The sequence below is a fragment of the Nematolebias whitei genome, chromosome 21 (genome assembly GCF_014905685.2).
Source record: "Nematolebias whitei isolate Nwh7 chromosome 21, NemWhi1, whole genome shotgun sequence".
Classification (NCBI taxonomy): Eukaryota; Metazoa; Chordata; class Actinopteri; order Cyprinodontiformes; family Rivulidae; genus Nematolebias; species Nematolebias whitei.
Window position 1 is genome coordinate 34,475,545 of NC_056518.1, and position 25,694 is coordinate 34,501,238.

Consider the following 25,694-nt stretch of genomic DNA (forward strand, 5'->3'; position numbering starts at 1 on the left):
ACCAGCTACATGGTTTTGTATTTTCAAGGAAAAAGAGCGAGAGAAATCTCAGGCCTCTCCCTCTCCCCTGCTTTATTTATCCCTCTGAGGGAGACAATCGATCTGATCCACTTAATCAATCAGTGACAAGGCCTTTGAACTGCAGACGTGATTTCCAGCAAGTCTATCATCCCACCCTGTCGTCTGTGAAAACACTCCGGGGGAGATTACTCCATGCAGGCCTGGCTCGTAAACTTTTTTTTATGTTGGAACACGCCCTCGCTGCTTGTTGACGGAGTCCAGCAAAAGTGTTTGCCTAAAAGTTTTATCTATCTTTTTATTGTGCGTAGGACGCTGCATTAGCACTGCACTCAGAGCCTTGTGTTTCTGTTCCGACTCACTATACGTCCAAAAAACAAGCTTCCCTGCCTCCCCAGCACTGCAGGCAGAGACAAAGATCTCCACCCCCTCCTCCTTCTTTGTGGCTCCTGTGCAGGCAAAGAAGAGGAAGGGGAAAGGGAATGTTTTGCCTCTCTGTCCCCACCCCTCTCCCCTCGCCTCCCTGGGGCAGTGCAGTGTAGTAATAAACGTCCCCCATAAATCTTCTCCTCATGCCACCCCCCAACTCCTGCCCTTCTTTTCTTTTCCTCTCCCTTCTACACATGGCCGATGGCTGCTCTGTCGTAGAAGGCGGGAGCAGGGAAGAACAGATTTGTATGAGCCTGGCTCTTTCTTGTGTCTGCATGCGTCACTGTGACTGGCTGTGGGTGAACCTGGTGAGATCTCTCGTGGATCAAGTTATCACCTGCCAGGCCGAGGTGGCGTGAACTTCATACAACTCCAGAGTGAAGCTGGTGAGGAACAGTGCCTGAACAGGAAGGCGTATTGCTTGCCACCTTTCATACCAGAGTTAAAATCCTCTTATGTTTAGGAAAAAACTTGAAATTGAAGTTATGCTTACACTTTCTGGGCATGTGTTGTGAACAACTCTCAGCTACTACCACACCAAAGTTTAGCCCAATAAACTGAGTTACTGACATTTCTCTAATGACAATGAGCTGCAGTGGTCTTACAGTGTATTGATTGTAAGAGTTACCAGTTGTAGATGTGCATTCACTACTTGCTGAAAGTTTCAGTAAGATATTATGCTAACACAAACAAAGAAAGTTGAGAACACCAGATTATGTTAAAGTTTAGCCATAGATTTAGCTCATATGAAATATATGTTGCGAATGGTTTTAGCTACTAACTTTTGGCACAATATCTGTAAATTTGAATAAAATTTAGCCCTCTGTGTTTTCTAAAATCAGCTGACCGTGGTCAACATGTTTGATTCCACATGCTAATCAGTTGTATGTGCATGCACAGTGTTTCCCCTAGTTTACTTGTGTTAGCAGGGCGCTCGTGTCTTCCGTGAGTTTTGTCGAAGGGGGAGACAGCTTAGCGTGAGGGAAACGCAGCGCTACCTCTGTAGCTTCTTAGCTAGCGTGTCTGTATTGTGCGCTGCTAGGTTAGCACCACGTCAGTGCCAGCAGTTGTAAGTGGGGTGACAGGGCGGGGCGTCATGCTTGTATAATGGTAAGGGACACACTGACATACCGTATGTGTGTGTGCGCACACAAAAATAATTTTTGTAAATATCCGTCCAGTGGTTTATGAGATATTTTGCAAACAGTAGAGTCTAATTAGATAATGGCAAAACCTTGAATAAAAGACTCGCTCAGTCAGTTAGCACTCAGAATGTGTTTAGGGATCAGTCTCAGCTACGACGACACTTTTGAGCGTCCGTCAAACTGAGTTATGGCCATTGTTGTGTTTTTAAGGTAGGTTTGCTGTGGCAGCCATGTTGAATTGGTTTGACTTGAAAAGTCAATCAGTTGTAGAGGTGCAGCCAATGAACATTTAAAAGTGGGGAGTGGTGGCGCAGAGGTTAGGCAAGGTGGGCCTGTGACCGGTAGGCCACCGGTTCAACTCCCTGTACTGATAACAGCCAAATGTGGGTGGGAAAGTTGAAACACCCACACCTGCCTCCACCCTCATTTGCTAAGCAAGGAATTCAGACGTAACCCCCACCATCTGCCCCCGGCGCCCTGGATGGAGCTCTCTGCTCCACACAGACGGCTGTGGGAGCTCGGTGGTCGTGTCAGGATGGACATCCGGCGTAGAAACAACCACAAAGTCTTCGTGCGAGTTAGTTCACTGTGGCGACCCCTGAGGAACAAAGTTTCATTTAAACTGGTCCAGTGGTTTGTGAGATATTTTGCTAACAGACAGGGAATGGACGATTTAAAAAAGGGAGGGTTGAAGAGTTAAAGGCTCTTTCTGTATTCACCGGAAAGTCCCACAAGTGACGCTGTAGTCCAGCAACTAAAGTAAATTAATGACAGAGTATTGTTAGTGAAGGCCCGAGGATGATCCAGAGCTTCCAGTAAACAACTCCAGAAGACAACAACAAATACAAACAGGAAGTGCTTTGAGCTGCGAACCCACCAAGTGAGCTCTGTAAACAGAACGTATCTTTCTCCTGTCAGCTGGCCGTGCTGCTCTCAGCCCCGTTTCAACACACACCGAGCAACAAGAACAGACACCGAGCAACAAGAACAGACACCGAGCAACAAGAACACACACCGAGCAACAAGAGAAAAAGAAGCAGAAGTAAAAAAGTTGCTCAAGTTCCGCCCAGCGGTGGAAGCTCCTCCTGCGGGGAAGTTAAAAGCAAATGTGGAGGCTGCGGCGGGGCAGAGGGGGAGTCTGCTGGGAGACAGAGCCACAACCTCGGCAGCAACTCTCGACCAGCCCCGCTTCTTGTACTCACCGTTGTTGACCTGCAAACATGTCCGCCGCCGTGGTGTCGCCGTTCTTCGACTTTGAAATGATGAGCAAGGTATTTGGAAAACTTTTCACGACTTCTCTTCCCTCGTGCAACAGAAAGTTTGGTGTGGAGGAATGACGAGCTGCCGCGGGCCTCTCTCCGTCTCCTCGCTGTTTTCTTGTTTTTGTTGTTTTTCCTGTTTTCGTTTCGCGCCTTTCCGCAGGTTTTACGTTAAATACGTGCTCCGTGAACGTCTCGCGACGTGAAGTCCGTCCGCAGCGAGCACGCGCCACATCAGCTAACTTAGCTCGCGACACGGTTAGCTAAACTTCGGGTGAGCCGGAACGAGAAGTTAAACTCTTTGATCTGCTTAAAACGGTTAATTTAAAATTGTTGAGCCGTTTCGTCTTTCAAGCGAAGCTTCCTGTCCTGCTTTTGTCAAGTTTTATCTGCTTCGTGTAAATCAGTAACCAGCTGCTGAAGCGGGCCGGGTTTCCATTATAACTGTTTTAAGAACGCGTTTCTAATGAGGGTTATTTAAATTAAAGTTCGTGAGCAGCCATGCCGGCCTGGCGCGCTGCGGCTTCTTTGCTGAACGGGCCCACATTCCAGAGCAGCTGCTCTGTGGGCCTGTGTCGCTGCTGGAGCCAGAAAACAAAGAGCAGTTGTGGGGAGGTTCTTTTAATTGTCAGGTTCTGATCAGGTTCTTAAAGTTGTGACCGCACGCCCTGCCAGTGCTAGAAGGCAGTTGTAGAATGAGTTCTGACATGTTCTGTGCTTCTTGTCTTGCAGAACAAACTTCTCAGCTATAACAACCTGGGAGCGCCTCAGCCCATGTCTGTCCCTTGCACTGGCACCAGCGTGCCCATCTCCAGTGCCGCCGGACCCCTGCTGGACAGGAAGGCGGTGGGATCTCCTTCAGTGGGAGGTGTGTACCACCGGCGGCACTCGGTCAGCAGCACAAAGTTCAGCCAGAATCAGTTTCTGAACAGCCTGAAGGCAGTGGACCACTCCTCCCTCATCTCAGGGCCTGGCAATGCCAGCAACAACAAGGAGAACCGCCTGCGAGACCGCTCCTTCTCGGAGACGGGCGAGAGGCTCATCAACAAGTGCCTGAGCCCCGCCAGTCCCACGTGTGGCAGCAGCCAAGTGAATTCCAGCCGCTACAAGACGGAGCTCTGCAGGCCATTTGAGGAGAATGGTTCCTGCAAGTACGGAGACAAATGCCAGTTCGCACACGGGATCCATGAAGTTCGCAGTCTGAGCCGGCATCCCAAATACAAAACTGAACTGTGCCGCACCTTCCACACCATCGGATTCTGCCCATACGGGCCTCGGTGCCATTTCATCCACAATGCTGAGGAGCGCCGCGGACCTCCTCAGCAGTCCTCCCCTCTAAACTCTTCAAACAAGATTGAGAGGCCTCGGCTGCAGCACAGCTACAGCTTTGCTGGTTTCTCCAGCTCAGCTGGGCTGAGAGACAGCCCCACCTCTGTCACCCCTCCTCCTGCGTTCTTCCCTGATGAGGTCCTGGACTGGCCTAGCAGTAACCCCTTCACCTATTCCAGCCAGGAGCTGGCCAACCTGTTCGGGCCAAGCCTTAGCTCTGGTTCTGTAGGCACAGAGCCCAACACCCCTGCTCCTCCATCTCCAACAAACACAGCTTTCCTCTTCAGATCCATGTCCCCTCAGATGTTTGAGTCTCCATCCAGCCCTCGAGACTCTCTGTCAGACCAAGAAGGTTACCAGAGCAGTTCTGGATCCGAGTCCCCTTCGTTGGACACCACCCGTCGCCTTCCCATCTTCAGCCGCCTCTCCATCTCCGACGACTAGACCACATGCAGCATCCAGTTACACGAAGAGAACATGGCACTCCCCTCTACCTCCCCCTCTTCGCCCCCAGCTCCTTGACATTATAAGGATGTAATCAATTAAGGGAACTTTCTTAAATGATCATTTCATCCCAGCTGATCTGCACATTAAGTTTTAGATTCTGCCGTGTGTCATAGTGCCAAAAGAGAAGTGGAAATTGAACAACAAAAATCATGAGAACAAGAATTGACTGTTTCCAGGTGCCACTTGGTTTTTTTTTCTTCTTCTTTTGTTCTTGAATGTGTAGCAGCACAAGTGGCCTTGAAAAGGGGAGTGCATTGCACTAATACCCCCCCAGCTCCCTCCCTGATGATACCACTTCCCCTGAGCTAGCTAGACGGTGCTCACTAATGTAATTGTAGCTCTACGCAGACTTTTTTTTTTTTTTACAGACTGAGTTGAGACAAAAAAATTAAAAAACCCTGAAAGTATATGAAAAGTTTTTAAGCAAAAGTTAATTAAAAGTGCCTAGGGTGGTTTCTGCATGTGTTTAGGGTGAGTGGACTGCTGTTTTTTTTTCTCCCCCCCGTTCGTATTTGCTCCAACCCCACTGTCAGTTCTTCTAAAGCCCCGTCTTATGTAACTGAACTGGGTGAGTCTGCAGGAAGGACTTTGAACTGGAAGTTTATTCCCCCTCCTACCCCTCATAAATTTTCTTCTCCTGTTGCTGGTCACTGGTTTTTGTTGTTGTTCTTATTTGGGCAGGAAGTCTTTATCAAACTGATCATTAAACCTGTACGACTCGTCCCGCCTCCACCTTCTCATCTTTGCCGATCTGGGGAATTCCAGCTTTCCCGTGGTGCAGTTGTACGTCTTACAGCTTTCAGATCGGATCTCCAAGCTATTTTACTTTATCCCCCCCCCCCCATTTCACAACCTGCTCCGAAGAGCGCTCTGTACTCATTACATCCCTGTTGCTTTCGTTATTTGATAATTATTTTTTATTAATGTTATTATTACGGTTTATTATTTGAAAAACTTTCCAGACAGAAGGTTTGCGTGTCACTGCTTATTTAACTTATCAGAACATATTTATTGGTGATCATATGCATTTTTTGTTAATTTTTTTTTGTATTTATCTGGATAATGAACAATAGAATATATTTTCTTTTATGTTAAATTATGATCTTCCATATTAATCTAAAGATTGTGAAGACGGTTTTTTGTCAGTTTTCCTTTTTTCACAGTTTAATATATTGTACTTCAATGACTTTTTGTTCTGCAACTACACTTTGTCAAAAAAAATGAAACTAATTTAAAGCAAAAAATGCAAAAAAAAAAATAACTTTTGCGTTTTTGATTATTTATTATCCTTTTTTTTTGTTTCTTACTCCCTCTCATTGGACTGCAATTCCACCTGAAATGCTTGTGTTCATTCCTGATGTCTCCTCCATATTTTACAGTAATCTGACAGTAACAGTTGCTAGCTGTTGTTACATTAATTCGTTCTATATTTATGTTTTTAAACGTGTCCCCAATTTGAAGAGAAGTGTCCTCAGTGGGCGGTTGATGTAAAGGGATACCAAGACAAAAATAACCCTGTTGCATCACTTGTTGTAGGAGATTCTCTGAGTTGGAAGACCGGTTCTGTTGAAATGTTTCTGTTCTTGCATCCACTCTGTTATTACAAGCAATAGCTGTGACCAAATGGGTTGAGGAAAGTAGTTTGTTTTTTTCTGATTGGATGCTTTTCGTGCACTTGCTTGGCCCCCTCCTGACCAGCTGAAGTGCCTCGTTGAATACATTCCAGGTAGCTATTTACGCCATCTTGGCCTTTTTATATATTTGATAATGGAGGACATTTTTAAGTCACTTGCTCTGTCGCCTTCATGTGTTTGGAAAAAGGTGAACAGATTCTGACACAAAGAAAGTACAGCAAAGCTATTGAATGTATTTCTCTCTGTCTCTCTCTAGCCATGTGTTTTCACTACAGTAATTTCTGTGAGTTTATATAAAAACCGTTTCTCTTTTTTTGTTTTGTAAGTATTGATTGCAGTTAAGTCAATAAACCTCATATTTTTGGAAAAGTTAAGTTGTGTCTGGAGTTTTGTTTGTGGACGGTTGGATTTGGAGCGAAGTTGGTACATTTTGATTTTCCTGCACGCTGAAAAAGTTAATGATTCCCATTAAAGATTATATTTCAAATGAGTTTTAACTTTAATTGAAATTACTAAGCTTTTTGAAAGATGCCAATCTTTGTCTCACAAAATCGAGGCTTGTGATAACTAATGGCCCTAAATCATGAATTTTAAACCCATCTCGTCTAAAATCTTTTTAATGATGGCAGATTTTCCAAATATTACAAAACAAACTTCTAAAGCAGAGTTTGAACTCGTGCAAAAGTCCAGCCCAAACGGTAAATGTAACTTGGCTGGGCTCCCCGGCATGAAATGCTGAATTCAAAGGGAGTTTGTCCGCGGTGAAAGTTGATTGGAGAGCTCCTCGGACCACAGTCCGGGGTCCTGACCTGGAGATAATCAAAGTCTGATTAAGCAGGTCTGGTTGCATAAAGAATCAACAGTCCTAGTTTCAACTAAAATATTGATCAGGGTGCGCAGGAACCATAAAGTTTCCAAGAAAATGAGTGCAACGACCAGACCAGTGACTGTTCTTGGTAAAGACAAACAGAATCATTCATGTTTGCAATTCATCATAATGTAACGGTGCTCCTACGATCGCCCAAAGACGGGAGGACGATGTTTTTGCACACGTTGGCTCAATATCTGTGAAACTGACAAGTTGTAGCAATTTTAGTGCTGGCTGATGTCAAAATGCTGTGACGGCTAAAACTAAGTTTTATTGAAATTAATTCATCGGATCTTTGAGCTAACACAGAAATGACTTGAGATGATTTTAGTCTAAAACTCCAGCATGAAATGTGGCGGGCGTTCTGCATTTCCTCGAGGAATTCTGGGCCTTTAACTAGTATGATGTATTTTACATAAACAGATACAAATCAGTTTGATCTTTAATGTTATCAGTACTCCCCCCGCCCGCAGCACACACCGTCTCTCTGGACACTTCCGTGTGTCCATGTTTATCCCCTCTCAGATTGGTAATAGAAGCTTGGAGGGAAGTCCCTTCCCTCGATACAAAGGTGGCTGACCTGTCTCAGCTGACCCGTGGAGGCCTCCGTGTTGCTTCATAGGTCTTATAGATTGTTGTCTCGTTGCACTGACACCAACCGAAGCTGCTGTCCCATTTTTTAAACAAGCGGTCATCCTGCTTAAACATTTTCATCTTGTGTAAAACAGCCTTAAAAGATAATGTTTTATAATTTGAAGTGTAACAAGTTTGAGTCAGGCACACAAGACCTGACTCAAACTTGTTACGTTCGTCTACCTGGATTATTGAGCACGCATCAGGACATAATCTTAAATTGTTTTGCTCGGTGGTGGGCTTGTGATTCACAAATTCATATTGCCTGGATTTACTGCATGTGACGCTCACTTGACGTGCAGAGAAAGTTAAACATCTGGGCGAGAAAGTGAAACTCAGCTTCTTCAGTTAGGAAACAAAGCAATTCTAAGCAGCATGCATGTCACCAGTGGCTGCAATGAAACCACAAGTTTAGAAGTTGACTTACACACACACATGTGTACAGTATGTATATATATATATATATATATACGTATATAATTGTTATTTTATTTTTCCTAGCGTGCCTTTCTCAAACTATAGCAATTCCACTTCAGTTAAAATTCAGGTCCTCTACCAGATAATGGGGAACCAGGACATTCTACTGAGAAATGACTACTGCAGCAAGACATGTATGGACAAGGGCAGAGAATTAACACTATTTGAACGATACTATACAAGCAAGCCTAGAGAGAAGGACTACATGAGAAGGATGTGGGGACCATGTAAACTTTGATACTCGTTATTCAGATTGACCCAGAAACAACTTTGGACCAAATGTTCCAACGTTCAAGTGAGAAATCTGCCATCACACCAAGAGACTGACAAGGTACAATAAAAATGCTACGGCCATGGGGAGCCAGAATGACAGACAGGTCAGGGGGATAAGATGACTGTAAGATCAGGAAGGAGTAAGAGAAACTTGAGAAATACCAAGGGTTGAAAGAGGAAATACAGAAGGTGTGGAGTCGAGGTGTCAGTAGCCCCAGTGGGTCATGGGAGCGCTTGGTGCTGTGAACCCTAAACTGGTCAAGTAAATCCAATAGATTCCATAAACAACCTCAGAGATCTCTGTGAAGAAGAGCACAGTCCTAGGAACAGCTAAGATACTGAGCAGAACCCTCAAGAAGCTCCCAGGCATCTCATGTGGACCTTCTCAATCTGGCAACATCATAGTTGGTGTGGCTTCATTGTTATTTAGTTAAATTTAAAAGTTAAAGTTGAGTTAAAAGGTTTTTTTTGTTGTTGTAGTAGCTTAGTCATCCTCATCACATAGCATGAGCACTAACTGATGTTGCAAGAACTCCCAGTATCCATGGGATTATGCACAATGTTACTTTCAAGGTTTGTCCAAAATGGCTATAATACCATCCTTTCTCAGCATAAGATGATTTTACTTTAAAACTCTGATATGAGAGACAATGGTCAATATGCATTCCTCTAAGGCCTTGTATTCCTAAGTGTTATTTATTTAAATGCATCAATTGTCTTCTGAAAGTTTATACAAGTCAAAATTCTTATTTTTAACAAGAATTGTTATATCAAGTTACCCCCATCTTACCACTTATTCCTGTATCTGAGTATTTCTGCACATTTGCATGAATTCCAAAATATTGTATAATTTTAAAGGAAAAGTACAGGTTTGCAACATCAAAACACTTTTACGTGTAAATTGTATTAAGATCAGAAGCAGGTCTACCAGAAAGGTCTGTACTGCAGCAGGTGAGTGTAAGTCATGCAAAGAAGTGAAAATGTGCAGTTTGGAGCACATGAAAGACGACTGTTTCCTGTTTGTGTGGTGTCTGTGCATACGTGTGTGTGTGCGCGTGTACAGGCACCTTGATACAAAGTACCAGGAAGTGGGTTTGTGAAGCTGTGAAGGTGGCGGGTGGAGGGGGTCGCATGTTCTTTGAGATGTGGCAAAAAAGAAAACTTCCATTACTTCATCACAATTTAAAGCAGGTTACTTTCCAATATGAAAAAGGTGGTGACACAGATAAAGTTTGTGGTTTATTCATTGCCTCCAACAGAAAAAAGTGATGGTGTCGATGCACTCTCAGTGCCCAATCTTTGGTCACCTTTAACCTTAAGACGTGGGGCAAGACAATTTCTGCGGCATGTACTCTTTGTAATTGTGTTATCAAAGAACGGTCTGCATTAATGTTTGAGAAGGAGGTGAGCAAATAGTGCTGATGTGCTAACTGAGCCTTATCTGCAGCTGAGAGCGGTGGAGCTGCAGCTCTGCTCTCAGACAGGTTGGTGCGTCGCCGCAGGTGTTGTGTAGGAGATGATTAATCACCGAATGAGGGCTGAGGTCAACACGAAAAGAGGGCAGGTTAGGTTACAGCCTTTGTCTGAAAGAAAAATCAAATGAAAACGGAGGCACAAATAACTTCTTTCAGACACACATATCAAAAGTTCAGGAACCGAGCAAACATCGAATGTGACCGCAGAAATCTTCACACAGAAAATAAACTGACATCTCTGTGGCAGTGCAACTTCTTCACAAACTTGAAGATGACTCATGGTGCCAAATTCTGGATTCCACTCATACGTGAGCGTCTGTTCATTAAAGGCACAACATTTCTTGAAGAAATCCTCGTCGCCTGCCACTTTTTCATGCCAGAGTTTTTGTCTAAAATCTGTTGTTGAGAAATGAAAGAGTTGCAGCAAACCCTGAAAAAAACGATGTGCAGATGTTTCGCTTAGCATTTGTGTTGTGAATGACTCTCAGCTACTACTACATTAAATTTCCTCTGGTGAAAGCAGTTTAGATGTGATGGTCATCTTAGACTCCATGCCCAACACATAATCTGAGCTCTACACATTGTTCAAAATGTGTGTGAAACCTGGCCAATAACCACTGGACTTAACTATATCTTTCTGTTAGCAAAATTGTCTTAGCAGCTACCAGATACATTTTTATGGTATTTAAAAAGTAATCACTGGCTGTGTATGTACTGATTAACTTTTAACCCAATCTGAGATGAGCACCATAACTATTTAATATTAGCCAACACAAAATGGCTAAAACATAGTAACATGTACTGATAAATTTACTACAGTATAAAATTACAAGATATTATGTCCACTTAGTACCACAAGCCAGTGTATCTCTTGAGCCAGTCCCAAGCCTAGAGAGCTGGCTGACATGATGCTGAGAAGGAAGGTAAATGTTTTATGTGTCCAAGAGACCAAGTGGAAGGGCAGCAAGGCTCGCAGCATTGGAGCAGGATTCAAACTGTTTTACCATGGTGTGGATAGAAAGAGAGAAGGAGTAGGGGGTGGTCCTGAAGGAGGAGTTATCAAAGAATGTAGTAGAGGTGAAAAGAGTGTCAGATAGGGTGATGTGTCTGAAGGTAGAAGTAGAAGGTCTGATGCTAAACATCATCAGTGGTTATGCTCCACAGGTTGGATGTGATGTGGAGGAGAAAGATGCATTTTGTAAAGATCTGGATGAAGTGATAGAAAGTATTCCCAGGGAGGAGAGAGTGGTGATGGGAGCAGACCTGAATGGACATGTTGGTGAAGGAAACAGAGGATGAGGAAGTGATGGGTAGGTTTGGTGTCAAGGAAAGAAACCAGGAAGGACAGATGGTGGTGGATTTCACCAAGAGAATGGAAATGGCTGTAGTCAACAGCTATTTCCAAAAGAGGGAGGAACATAGAGTGACCTATAAGAGTGGAGGAAGGAGTACGCAGGTCGACTACATTCTGTGTAGAAGAGGAAACCTGAGGGAGATTGGAGACTGTAAGGTTGTGGCAGGGGAGAGCGTGGCCAGACAGCATCAGATGGTTGTGTGTAGAATGACTGTTGTTGTGAAGAAGAGAAAAAGAGTAACCATCTGTCTCAACTTGCTGGGAGCACATTATGAATTGGTTTTGTATTAAATCATCAATCAGCTTTAATTATAATTCTGAAGAAAGTCCAAAAGTAAGAGTAAAAAGCTGGCAGAGAACAGAGGAAGTGGTGACTGAGTGACAGGATCTTGGACAGCATGCCTTCCTTCAAATGCTGCCACAGCTTGTACCAAGACGGGCAGGTTTAAGAGCAGCAGTCAGGCCTGAACATGACTGATCCATGTTGGACCAAACCCAAATGGGAGGACTGACTAACCTAAAGCCAGTTTTCATGCCCGAACTTAAAACTACGGTAAAATAATCTTGGAAGTTATGAAGTGATAGCTGTATTGTTCAAACCTTGTGACGGACATGTTATCTTGTGCAATCTTGTAAGTTCTGTTAGGGCTCTGAATATTAATGTTAATGACTTTAGCTGCTATCACATCTAATTTTAGCTCAACATCTGTACATCGGGCTGAACTATAACCATTTTGTGTGTTTGCTAACTTTGCTTAGCTGTGGCAACCACCTTGAATCAGACTTACTCCAAAAGATAATCGGCTGTAGATGTGCATCCAATGATTACCCCCTGCGTAGTTGATCAAAATTCGTACAGTGGTTAATGGGACTTTCCCAACAGACAACGTTGACTCTAACAGTTAATAGCAAAGTTTTATACAAAGATCTCATCTGATCAATTAGAGGTTGGAGTGTAATCTGGAGATGACTCAACTACACACTGGGTTTTTATCTGGTTAAATAAAGGTGATGATAACTGAGAGGGTACGAACTTAACTTAGCAGGTACATGCAGTACTTGGTATCTAACAAAGTTGAGTCAGGTCCTCTGGACGGATTCTTCTTGTTGAAGCATTTCATCTTTTATCTAAAAGACTTATTCAGTCTGAGGAGCTGCAACAAGCTCAGTCTTATAAATAGCACCTTCTCATAGTGGATCACCCAGTTTGTTGCTGACATCCAGAACCAGCTGTTCACATGATAAAGGAGGACCATCAGCCTAATGACAGATCATTAGTGCCCTGAAGGTCACTTGCTATTCACAGAGGGCTGAATGATACTACTAGCAGTAACGGCATTGTAAGAGGGGGACAGGTGGACACGGAGGCTCCGCCCCTTTAATGCTGGACAGGTTCTTTTCACAAAGATGGCTTCCTTCACTCCTCTCTCCTCCAGAATCCGTCCAGAGGACCTGCCTTTACTTTGATAGATTTTTCTACCTGGATTATTGAGCATGGATCAGGATACATACTTGGTATTTACAGGATATGCACAAGGTACAAACGTGGTACTAAAGTACATACCTTGTAAGTAGCAGGTATGCACTGGACTATTGCTATCCAGGCAGCTTTTTCTTTCAGTGTTACAGTTGTGGAAGAAGCATGAGTGGGAAGTTAAGCACTTTCCTTCTTAAAACTCATGGATTAAAAAGTAAAGAAATGTTGGAAAACTGTTTGTGGCGTTACCTTTTTTCAAGGTGAAGACTGGAACAATTTATGTTTTAGCTGATACGTTCTCTGAGGTATTTTGTTTTATGCTAAGCTATTTAGCTTGACTTAGCATAAACACTGGTAAAAAAAATAAAATGGAAAAAGCTGTTTGCTGTGTCTAAAATAAACCCATACAAACCCCACGATGTCAGTGGGTCACATTAGTGACATTACAATATCCAAGTAAAGTACTTAAGAACCCTGACTGTGCTTTTTTTAGTGTGTATTTGTGTTCTTTCAGTAAAAATATTCTGTCCATCTCTTTGTCTGTACAAACATGTTTTACTCTGTGGCCTCACAGTGGGAGGTGGTTTACAGAGTTTGGCCATTGTTTTCTAAAATATGAAAATTCTTAGCTTAATTATGGGGATGTGTTATATAATTTGTGCTAACAAGGAGGCTTCACATCCCACATCTAATCCCTTTCATGTCAGTCTGAATTAAAGGCCTAGCATTCCTGGAAGCAGTGCATATCACTCTCTGCCTTAATACCCCAGTTTTAAACTAAGACCATCCACAGATGAGAAACAATATAGTCATACTGGTAAACCTTTAAAAACAATATGCAAGATCGTATGAAATGTTTTAGCATTAAAACATATTGGGGAAGACTCTCAGCTACTTCCATACCAAATTCAAGCTCATTATCGGTAAAATTGTCCGAGTTATTAAAAGTTCAATAATCCAGGAAAAAAAATCCAATAAAGTTAAGTCAGGTTCTCTGGCCAGTTTCTTTTTGTTGAAACATTTCGTCTTTTTATTGATTTATTGATTTACTGGATTTCTGAGTATGAACTTTGACGTTTTGAACCACTTTGGCCATGGCTGCCTCTGACGAGGCTGCGGGGGAGAGGGGGGGGGGCTCTAGAGACCATCTGAACACCATCAAACTGGTTGACCCACTATGTGAAGGCGCTATTTATAAGACTGAGTTTGTTGCGGCTCCTCGGACTGAAGAAGTCTTTGGGATGAAAGATGAAACGTCTCAACAAGAAGGAACCGTCCAGAGGACCTGACTGAACTTTGATGGATGTCTGAGTTGTTGTTGTTGGCTAATGAGCTTGAATAGGGTTGAACATGCAATAATATTCTAAGCATTTCCTTAAAATCTTATCAAATGGTTCATGAGATATTTTGCTAACAGGCAGAAAAACAAATACATACAGGCACTATACATATTTATTTACCGTATTTTCTGGCGTATTAGTCACGTTTATTATGCGTTTATTTAATGGTGAAAAGTTTTATTTCGCCTGGGCGGCATGGCGCCATCCATCGCAGCCGGAGCCGCTAGCTCTCCAGCGTTCCTCCGCCTGCCCCTGCTGAGTGAAGCGAACGCGCACGGGAGGACTCGTTGTTGCAGTGCTTTCACATTTAAAGCGTTAGTCTAAAAATGTTGTTATGAATATGAAAAAAACGTGTATAAGTCGCAGGACTGAGAAATCTAAGCAAAAATTGTGACATATATATATATATATATATATATATATATATATATATATATATATATATATTTCTTGCCTTTAACATTTTCAAAATGCCTTGACAACAAAATAAAAACCACACATTTCCTAAAATGAGTGGAAGTCACTGCTCGGTTTTAGATTTCATTAATTGTGCTGGTCTGACATCAGTATATTTTCCACTTCAGGCAGTGCTGTCCTGAACAAAAGGCAGTCCTTATCTTTGCAGGTCTATGGCTGCATGTGTTACGATGACACTGATTGCAGATCAGTAAAGACAACAGCCATAAACACTCCCTGATCCTGTGGGTTTATTCCATGTGCTCCACATTACTATTATCTTGGTGACTGAGGCCATGACACACTGTTTCACTGAGTAATGAACACTAGTCTGGATCCAATGTCACATGTGCTTTTCTTCACACCCGCACTCCCCCCAGGCTAAGTGGCAACCCATGACCTGTAAAAGAAAGAAACAGACAATACATAAATGTTGAGCTGAGGTGAGAAAGCTTCAGAGAGCAGAGGTGATGGCTGTCTGACAGGTTATGACAGGTTAAGGAAACACACCCTTCCACGCCTTAGTTTGACAGAAAAACAAACACAAAGCCACCGAACTCTCTCCGAGCCCGGCGCTAATGGAGAAGCGATGACTTTTTCCCTAACAAGCAGCGCTGTCCTGGTGGAAACACCAGACAAGGACTGACCAATAGGAGGGCACATCCTGAACCTGACACTGTTGCTTTTTGGGGTTTTTGGTCCACTGGGTCAAGTGAGTCACCCGCTCAGTTCTCAGGAGAACGTACACACTTACCTCTTCCTGTCTCATAGCTTCCCACATTATTCAGGAAGGGAGGAGAGTGCAGGGTGCTTGTCTGAATACCTGCATTGCATTTTGACTTAATGCTCCATAATGAAATCCAGATAATTACTTTGTAAATCGGGCTGTGCCTGCCTCTGACAACATGGCATTCATAAAACTATGTTTGAAAGATCTAGAAATGGGGTCACTTTTTCAGGCAGGTAGTAAACAAGCTTTATGTTGAGCCTGATTATGTCAATAAGTGGTTTCTAACCTTTCCTTCACGTAATCCCCACATACAAAGCCACAACTGCAGACCCTCGTCACAGATCAGGGCATTTAAAGGTACTGTGACACCAGAACTTGTAAATCAAACATAAATCCAAACTCCCTCCTCTCATCCCTGCTTGACATGGTTCAGATATGATTTATTTGGTGGTAAAGTCAGAGGACATGTCTGAATTGTTTTTATAATAAACCTCTACTGTCAAAGTTGCAGACCACAACAACTTTGTTTGTGTCCCCCGTCATGGAGCAAAGAGTTGAAATTGCCCTTTATTCATCCATCCATTCATCTATTCGACTGTCCATGCACGTCGTGAGCAGGATAACTTTACAATGGGGGGGGGGGGGGGGGGGGTACCTGCTTCCAGTATGGTGTGTGGCTCATGTAGGCGTAACAAACTGGTTTGCCACCCCAAAATCCAAAGTCAAGGTCAAGGTTTTCTTTACAGTATTGTCATTCACATCTCATGTGGTACATGTGGTGGAACGAAACTGTGCACACAGGGTCCCAGTTAGATCCAACAAAGTATAAATTGAAAAAGAAAAACAGTAACAAGATCTAAGATATGAGTCATCTTTACCCGCTTTTTCGGGTTGTGGGGGTCACTGGTGTCCAATTCCATCAGTCACTGTGCGAGAGGCAGGGGACACCTTGGACAGACCTCCAGTCCATCACAGGGACACATAGAGACAAACGAGACAAGCAACCATCCCCTCTCTCAGGGACAATTCAGAGTCACCATCAGCCTAACATGCATGTTTTTGGTCTGTGGGAGGAAACTGGAGCACCTGGAGAAAACCCACGCAGCACGGAGAGAACATGAAACTGCACCAAAAGCATTAAGGTTTACTCCTGTTCCTTGTTCATTTCAGTCCAGAAAAACACTCTCCTCAAAAACAACATAAAATCACTATTCAAAGCCCCCAGCGATGGGGGACACTGACGTACCGCTTGTTACAGTTTGTACCTGCATGGCAGATAATACAAAGACTTGAACATTTGAAAAGTAATTTTAAAATGCTTTAAATCTTAAAAATTAGTAAACCGTGGACAGCAGAAGGCTCTGATAGTCATATATAATGTTTCATGTTCCACAATTTTTGTGTTGGAGATATAACCAGTTAAAATTTTACTTCCAAATGTGGAAGAAAATACTTTGAACTGAAATATATTAAAGATTGAGTGAACGCTCTTCTACTTATGTGATTTATGAGTAAACTACAAGTTCTAAAACTGGGTCAAAGAAGATGTAAATGCCTACGTTTTGACGTATCATTTGTCTACATATCAAACTCAATGAGGAGAAAGAAGAGTTTGTTTAAAAAATTAAATTTGAAATTTGAAACAAATGAAAACTCTTGTGAAAAACAAGTGAAAGTCCAGTTCTTAAACTGTGATTGTGTGAAAAGCATTCAATATATTTATCCTGATGCATGCTCAATAATCCTCAATAAGCTCAATATATTAAACCAACATTTCACACTTGTGAGTTCAGGTTTCTGCGACTTGTTTCAACTCTGAACGATGTTTTGTCTGAGCTACAGAGCTCCAAAGAGGGTCGGGTTTTATAGGGAGATCTGACAAAATCCTGTTGATCTCTTTGTTTTTGACCTTGTATTTATGTCCTTAAATTTGTCTGCGTTGAGTAAAATACTGCTACCAGCGCTGATGGCACATCATTCCCAATAAGCCACATATAATCGTGTACAATTTGCACGTTTTACTTCAAAGCATCATATTGTATGGAGCTAAATTAGACTCAGAAGTAATCGCACAAGAAGAGTTGTATGCAAACACCACAAGTTTTAGAAGTGCATACACATCATAGGTGTCGCAACAATTATATCTGAAGGGGACTTGTTCCCCTCACATTTAAAAAATATTCATTTGGACCCCCCCCCCCACACACACACACACACACACACACACACACACACTTACTATGAAATATTAGTTCACCCTGCACAGTTTTTATTTCTTTGTGAACAAACCCATTCCACTTGATTAAAAGGAGAACACTCTGACCACTAAAAGTCCACTCCGGGTTTTCCTGGTTGCCTACAACAACTCACCTCGCTGCGTGCAGTGTTTCCTGGAGGTCACGTCATGGGGCAGGGGGAGTGTTTAGGATGTGTGAGACAAGCAGAGCGCTCTTAGAATCTCATACCATCTTAGCTAGCACTTCTGCATTGCGCACCGCTAGTTTAACGCTATGTTAGTGCTGGCAGTTGTTGACTGGAGGGGGGGGAGGAGAGAGACAGCATTGTGCCATGCTCTCATGGTTATTGAATCAAGTGTTTACTTGTGTAGGTAAATGAGTCCAGGCAGGAGGTGGAACACCTGGAGAGCTGGTGTAGGAAGAACAACCTTCACATCAATGTGAAGAAGATGAAGGAGATGGTCATGGATTTCAGAAGGAACTAACACACCTGCCCCCCCCCCATCATCTATAGCAAATGCTTCTGACGCCAGTGGTACACATACACTTACAGTACATTGACGTTAGTGGATTCCAAAAGTGTTAATTTTGTGACCTGCACAGTTGAAATAATAAAAACTAAAATAAAATGGGCTGCACCTTCCGTACTGCTTGGTTTTGTATTGCAGCATGTGTCCTCTGTTGGCAGTAGGAAAACAATCTGCTCTCTTCTTAAATGCAGTTGTCAGTTTCTTACCAGTCCTGTGGCGTTCTATGACCTCACTCAAACAGACTCACTAAACATCTCCTACACACCCTCACCTCCTCCAGATGTGCTAAGGACCGTGATGCAGTCACGGAGGCCTAACAGAAGTGCAAGCAGAAAACTGATGATCAGAGAGCATCTTACAGGAAGTCCTTGCTCGGTTGAGGCCAGGTTGCACAGATTGCTATCACATATGTACAATCTAACATCAAACATCTTCATATTAAGTTATTTGGCAATAAGAAGATTAAGAAATTGTGAAGAGATGAGATGAAAGCTACTTTAAGGCCTTAAACTTGGATGACAAAGTAAAAAGACAGAAGAAGAGCAAAGGTAAGTACACCCTGAGTCAGCCCTCACACTAAAGTAACCACTGCTCTTTCATTTCTTTTGTTTGAATTGTAAATACGCCCCAGATATTTGGCCTTGGGAGGTTAGGGAATAGTTAAAAATGAACTCTGTATCTCCGTCTGTCTGTTGCAGCGTGAGCAAGTATTTCACAACAAGCTGGCTGAGGCTCAGAAAGACGAAGATAAGACCTGGCTGTGAGAAACCGCAGATCTCACACCCACTCGAGTCAAGAGCACACACATACGCACAAATGTGCACGTATGTTCCGGCTCACATGGAAGCCTAACATACGCTGCGTTACGTGTAAAAGTTGGCATCGTGTTTCCTCAAACGAATGTGCGCAGGTCTTCAAGCGATGGAGGAATGTAGTTGTTGAAACACGACACAGATTGTTTGTAAGTGTCTGCTCAGATTTCTCAAGGCAAGCGCTCTATTGAGATAAGGCCCTACCTAAAACCTGTCAAGCTGGTTCTTGCCCTTTGCTGAACCCTCCAGCCTCACCTGCTAACCTGTCGCGACATGCGCTCACACCGGCAGAGAGGGGGAAATGGGATTAAAGTGTAACTTTACTGAAAGGCCTTGAGTAATGGTTGTGTTGGGATCCACAACAACAGCGTCAGGCACGGTGTGCCCACAGAGCCTTTTGTAAACTTCATCAGGAGCTGAAGAGCAGGTAAACAAATTTAAACCTGGACGTGTCAATGCGACGTGCTGAATGACTGCTGACATGTGAAGAAGCAGTGAATGAGTTGTTGAAGTAAGAGAAGCTCAGAAGAGCAGCTCTGAAGCTGAATACTGCAACACTGGAAGCACCGAGCGTGGTGGCCAACAGGTGCAAGCGCACAGCAAAATGTGCTGCGTGCACGTGAACGATGCAAACTCCAAAAACACACAAACACAAAAAAACAAACCGAAAAACACAATCAGCAAACAAATGCAAAGGAAGAATTACCTCCAAAACTACTGCAAGTAAGTTTTACTTCCCTCCAACTTTCTTCTGGCCGTGTCTTTGTGGTTCTGGTCCCAGACGACTTGTTGGTCGAGTCCCCTCGAGGGTCGGCCGTCCGGGCCGTGTCTTTGTGGTTCTGGTCCCAGACGACTTGTTGGTCGAGTCCACTCGAGGGTCGGTGTGTTTCTGTTTCGTGCAGTGTTTGCAGCGTTTCTGACTTGCTCTTGTTTTTTTAGTTGTGTGTTTTTTCTTCTATTTTCTGTGATTGCAGTTTTTTTTCCCTTTTGCAGCGTCATTCTGTTACTTTGTGTGTGTGTGTGTGTGCGTGCGTGTGTGTGTGAGTGTGTGTGCGTGTGTGTGTGTGTGTGTGTGCGTGTGTGAGTGTGTGTGTGTGTGTGGGGGGGGGTGCGGCGCGTTTAGCCATTTGCTGCGCGTTAGCATCTGTCGGCCTCCTTAAAACTGCTGACAGTGAAGCAGAACAGTAACTAAAATGTGAAATAGCCGAGTGGTAGCTTCAGCTGAAAGGAGCAGAAGAGTGACGATAAGCTAAAAGTAAAAAAAAAAAAATGTTTTTTTGAATGTCCAGAGGACCAGATTTAACTTTTTTAGATTTTTCTACCTGGATTATTGAGCAGCATCAGGATTAAAAAAAACTGTAGCTAAAAGCTAAATGCAGCAGAACAGTAGTTAAAAGCAAAAAGTAACAAAACTGCTCAAATGCTTAAAGTATCTGAACGGAAGTCTAATACAAAAAGTAACAAAAAAAGTTTGTACAAAAATAAAAGAAAGAAAAATGACCAAATTCTAAGAGCAGCAGAAAACTAGCCAAAAGCTAAAAGTAATTAAATGTTGGCCAAGCTAAAAGTAGAATAACAGCCAAGTGATAAAATTAGCAAACTAGAAGACAAAAGTTAAATATACTAAATGCTAAGTTAGCAAAGCTGAAGCTAAAACCAGAAAAACAGTAGCTAAAGCATCTAATTGGTAGGTAAAAGCTAAACGTGAAGCAGTGAGGCACATTTTCTGCTGCCTGCATGCCAGAGCTGCAGATCAAGAATGGCTTGTGTTGAAAAATGACAATGAAACAGTTTTGGTGAAACCACTTCATGTGCACGTTCATGCAAATTCACACGATATTCAGTGTGTTTTGTAATCACAAAACTTTAGCTCATGTATTAAACTGACTGCGTTATGGCCGCTCTTGTGTTTCTGTGTTCAGTTGGATGTGGCAGCCATCTTGAATTTGTTTGGGTTCAAAAAGTAACCAGTTGTAGATCAAATGATTTATTTTAGACAATTTCATTCAAATTTGTCCAGTTCTTTGATCGTATGATAATTTGTTGAAAGGCAAACATTTAGATATTTAATGTCAAACATCATTCTTGTACAATGTGCAGCGCTAGGAGTTTGTGTTGGGGAGGATGTTCGTCTGCAGCCGCGCCCATTTTGAACTACGTACTAGTGAAGTTGACTAACGTGGTGTAGCTGTAGTGGCCATTTTGAATGTGAAGAATTACTAAAGATAATTTGTTATAAATGTACATCTAATAATTGAGGGTACTTGAAAATATTTCCAGTGCTGAAAATACAACAAAAAACAGGTGTGTACACACACAAGCACTCATTCAGACAGATGAAAACATTACTGTCCTTTCACCTTCAGCCATGGGTGGATGAACTTGTTTACACTGAAGGGGAAGTGGACTCAAATGTTTAATGGTTAATTGCAAGAATTAAATCTGTGCCAGTCCATGAAGTGAACTTTGAGCTAGTTTTTGTGAAGGCTAAACTTGCACAACACCAACTGTGACTAATAGACATTTCACTGGCATGTGTGTGTGTGTGTGTGTGTGTGTGTGGGGGGGGGGGTGCATGTGGATTTCAACACTGTATTCTAGGCTGTGCACGTTGTTTTGTTGCCATTTCCCCCCACATCAAGCTGCTTCTGTTCGTTCGGACCCACCTTGTTCACGGTTCCATCTGCTAAAGGACGCTGCAGAAATGAGGATAAGCAACTCTGGGCTCTTCTGATAAATATTGTTTAAAGTTGGTGTGGTGTCAGAGCTGGACATGGAGCAGTCAACATGCACCTTTAGCGCACGTAAGACAAGTTGGAGACACTCGAGACACCTTGTTTTGTGAACTTGTTCAAAATTCAAGTGACCTGACTGTGACTTGCACAGAGACCTCATGAACATTGACCAGGTCTCTCTTGTAGAAGAGTCCTGGAGGCTCAATGGGATTAACCTGTAGAGATAAAGGTTGAATGAATGAAAACATTGTGATACATTCAGGAGACTCCCTCATTCGTGCACTTCACCAAATGCTCAGCAGAAGTCACAGCCTTTGGGCTTTGACGTTTACCTTCATTTCTATGGAATGTCTTTGCACGACAGTATTCGTACTACGTTCCTGACTTTTTCACTAAAAATTCACAACGTTCTATTATTGCATTTTCAAAAAGAAATTAGATCAAATGGCTCCTGGTTTTTAAACGAGTAAAACAAGCATCTGATAGTGCCTTCCAGCATTAAAGAGATTAATATGTGAGGAGTTGTGTTGAGGCTTGCACTGACTGTTTATGCCTCTGCCCGAGGAAAACCCTCAACTGGTTACACAACAGCTTAATGCGGGGAAACGGTGAATTTGTTCCTCGAGGGGAACTCGTTTGGGTTTTCCACGCTGAGAATCAGGCATCATTGTTATCAGAAACACAGAGTGTCAAGAAGGAAAAACACAATGTGTGGGAGAAGGCTGAGGCCCAGAGGAAGGCCGGCGCACAATGAGTGGCAAAGGAACTCGATAAATCACGACTCTAACCGATTCTCCACCTGTGTCCACAGTCTTCCCAGAAACAGAGACACTCAAACAGCTGCTCTGCTCTGGAAAACGATCCAGGTTAAATCCTCAGACACAAAGTCAGAAATTAATAAGGTTTGAATATCAAATGGCAGCAACGATTGGAACAAACTGCCTCTTTAAAGTAGAACTTGTTATTTTGGCATCTGACGGTGGTATGACGTTACCAATTAGTGTTCACACAGCTGCACCAATTCATCCTCTTACAGGTCCCTCTGGTGAACGAGTCCTCGAGCCTCAATGACACTAGCCTGTTCAAATAAAGGTTGACGGAAAAACATCCTCTGCAGTCAAGTCTGCAAAACTACTCAGACGATAATTATTGCCTGCCATCAAAGGCAAAGGGGTGATAATGTTTTTCTCGTGTGTGTGTGTGTGTGTTCATTTGTCTGTAACGTTAACATTCATTCAACTTTATTTCTACAGGTTAGTCCCATTGAGCCTCAGGGTCTCATTTACAAGAGAGACCTGGATTTTAACAAAGAGTGATGACAACAGTGGACAACAACAACAACAACAGGCAATCATAAAAGATGCAGACAAATTAAAAAGTAAATTTTAACAAATGAAAATAAAATGGTAATTAAAAGGATAATTAAAAGGAAAAGTAGCAAAAATAATTAGCCTAAATGGCTATAACTTCTTCCGTTGATGATTTTAGCCTTTTTTGGGGGGTGTTCAAGTGCCTCTAAATTTAAACTTGGCACCTCTGAAATATTAAGAAACCATCATTAGAATTTTAAAAAGAAACTCAGTTCTCAAACCTTAGATTCACCGAAATATGGAATAAATATGAATGAATGATGATGCTCTTAAACGGGCCAGTAAAATCCAATATTTTTTGCACGAGTCGGATCCCCAACAATCAGTCTAGGCTCGTCAACAACTGACCAGTCAACAACCTCAATTTGTCCCAAAGTGGAACACACCGTTACCTGCAGAAGCTCCACCCCTTTTTCTCTGACAACGTTGTGGGGGTTTTGAGTTATGAACGCTGTGCAGCCAGTCAGAGGCATCAAAAAATGCTTAAACGTTGTGGAGAACATGTAATTCAGACAGCGTTACCCTGAGAGTTTAGAGGGTGGGGTACAGTTTATTATATTTCAAAAAATAAACCAAGTTTGGAAAAATGTAAAGATGACAAAGCCCTGCGGCGGACCCCACGATGATCATGATGATCAGCTGAATACGACAGTGAAAAACAGGAACATGTTCATGTGTTTGAAGGTAGCTGCAGGTAAATCCTCCATTTTCTGTCATAGTTACATGCTAATTGTAACTCGTCGTATGTTAATGGTTAAAGGTTAAAGGTTAAAGCTTAAAGCTGGTTGTGTTTTGTTCTGTGTGTAGATCTATGTTGTAACTTCTGGTTGCACAAGTTTAGTCTTTGTTATGATCAGTTAGCTCTGATTAAAGTGTTTGAGGTTGTGTAAGGTAAAGAGGAGCGCTGCGTCTGTAGCATCTTAGCTAGCACGTCTGTATTGCACGATGCTAGCTTAGCGCTACTTCTTGTTGCTCTCTAAAACAATTATTGAATCAAGTGTTTAGTTAAATGTAGAGGTTTAAAAACCCGTTAAAATAAACCAGAATGCAGGAAATGGCATCTACTTCATTAAAAATGTTCTGGGAGAGGACCCCCAGACCCCCCACCTCTGTGTCCCCCCCCAGTGGTCACCGTGTTGTTCAAGCCAAGAGCCACAAGAGTCAGCAGTGGGGGCCAAGCAGCCCTAAGATCACCCCTGACTCCACCAGTTTCCCAGATCTGAGCTGGGATTTGGTGCTGGTTTCCAACACTTCACCCTCATGGTGTTCTTGGACCTCTGAGGCCTCCGTAGGCTTCAGGGCTCATGGTGAGTTGAGGACAGCAGGAGACTTAATCATTCAAGATATTGCATGAGCTTTTACATCGGGGAGTGGTGGCGCAGAGGTTAGAGAGGTGGGCTTGTGATCCAAAGATCGCTGGTTCACGCCCCGGCCCCGACAACATCAAAAAAATTGTGGGTGGGGTAGGTGAAACACCCACACTTGCCCCCACCCTCATTCGCCCCACTCTGGGCCCATGAGCAAGGCCCTTAACCCCCACCATGTGCTCCCTAAACAGGTCTCTCTTGAAAATGAGTTATCATGGCTCAATGAGACTAACCTGTATAAATGAAGGCTAAATAAAAAATAAAAATAAAAAAAAAACATAATGAGATTTTCAAGTTTTGACCAAAAGGGCTTCAAGTGTCTTCTCTCAACACAAGATGATTTTGTTCCAAAGAGTTTGACATGGGAGGGAACATGCAATACGTAGACCTTTACATGAGCAGGGTTTGAACATTTCTCATTTGACGACATTAAAAAGAGCGATGTGGTTTCAGCCCAAAATATGAGCTCATCAATAAATCCCTGCGTTATTACCAGTAAGACACCTCCGCTCCGATTTATGGTGTTTTGGATGTAAAAGGTTGTCAGAGGTGGAAGTGACACACTGTGTGTGTGTGCTGGTGTGTGTGTATACAAGCCTGCCATATGTAAACACATCCGAGTGTGTGTGAGCGTGTGTGCTGGAGGGGGAGGGTTGTTTATCTGGGCAGTCTTTCAGAGAATGTCTCCTGGCCCGCTCCCACTTCCTGCCCTTGCGCCTGGAGCAGCAGTCTGTCTAGTCAGCCACCTCGGACTGACAGCAAGACCACATGCTAAAAGGCTTACTGGCCTACTTTAGACGACCTGTGGGGAGCAGGGAGAACTGTAGGCCTGCTCTGGACGGGGCTGGAACTGTTTTACAGGGAGGCTGAGGGGGGTTCTTTGAGGTGTCTTATTTTTTTAATAAAGCTCTCAGCTAGCCTTCCCTCTCCCCTCGCTCTCCTCTGAGTGCTTACAGCTGCGAGGACAGAGAGCGTGGGGGGGTGTAGCGGAACAGAGCAAACAGACGCCACATAGAGAGGGCCCTTCATGAAGTCACATCTGGACCTTTCCCAGGGAGCTCAACAGAGCAGAAAGCCTAATGAAAGTCTTAAGTTATGTAATTGAGCTCCTCCATGTGCACCAAGACATTAAGACTAGGCTGATCTGGGGGACAGGATGTTAGCAGAAACCCCTACAAGCATTGACCCCCCCCCACCCCACACACACACACACACACACACACACCCCAAGACTTGATA

At 43.1% G+C, this 25,694-nt stretch overlaps 1 protein-coding gene across 1 annotated transcript; it reads left to right on the forward strand.

Moving 5' to 3' along the window:
• Positions 1-2,717: 2,717 nt before the first annotated feature.
• On the forward strand, positions 2,718-5,925 carry zfp36l1a (zinc finger protein 36, C3H type-like 1a). The gene is made up of 2 exons (XM_037694662.1): positions 2,718-2,863; positions 3,584-5,925. Exons 1-2 carry the CDS (start codon positions 2,813-2,815, stop codon positions 4,622-4,624), a joined length of 1,092 nt encoding a protein of 363 aa, XP_037550590.1. The 5' UTR covers positions 2,718-2,812; the 3' UTR covers positions 4,625-5,925.
• Positions 5,926-25,694: the final 19,769 nt, after the last annotated feature.

Coding starts and splice junctions, on each gene's coding strand:
- zfp36l1a (XM_037694662.1), top strand. CDS start 2,813: ATGTCCGCCGCCGTGGTGTCGCCGTTCTTCGACTTTGAAATGATGAGC. Junction 2,864..3,583: donor ACTTTGAAATGATGAGCAAG/GTATTTGGAAAA, acceptor CTTGTCTTGCAG/AACAAACTTCTCAGCTATAA.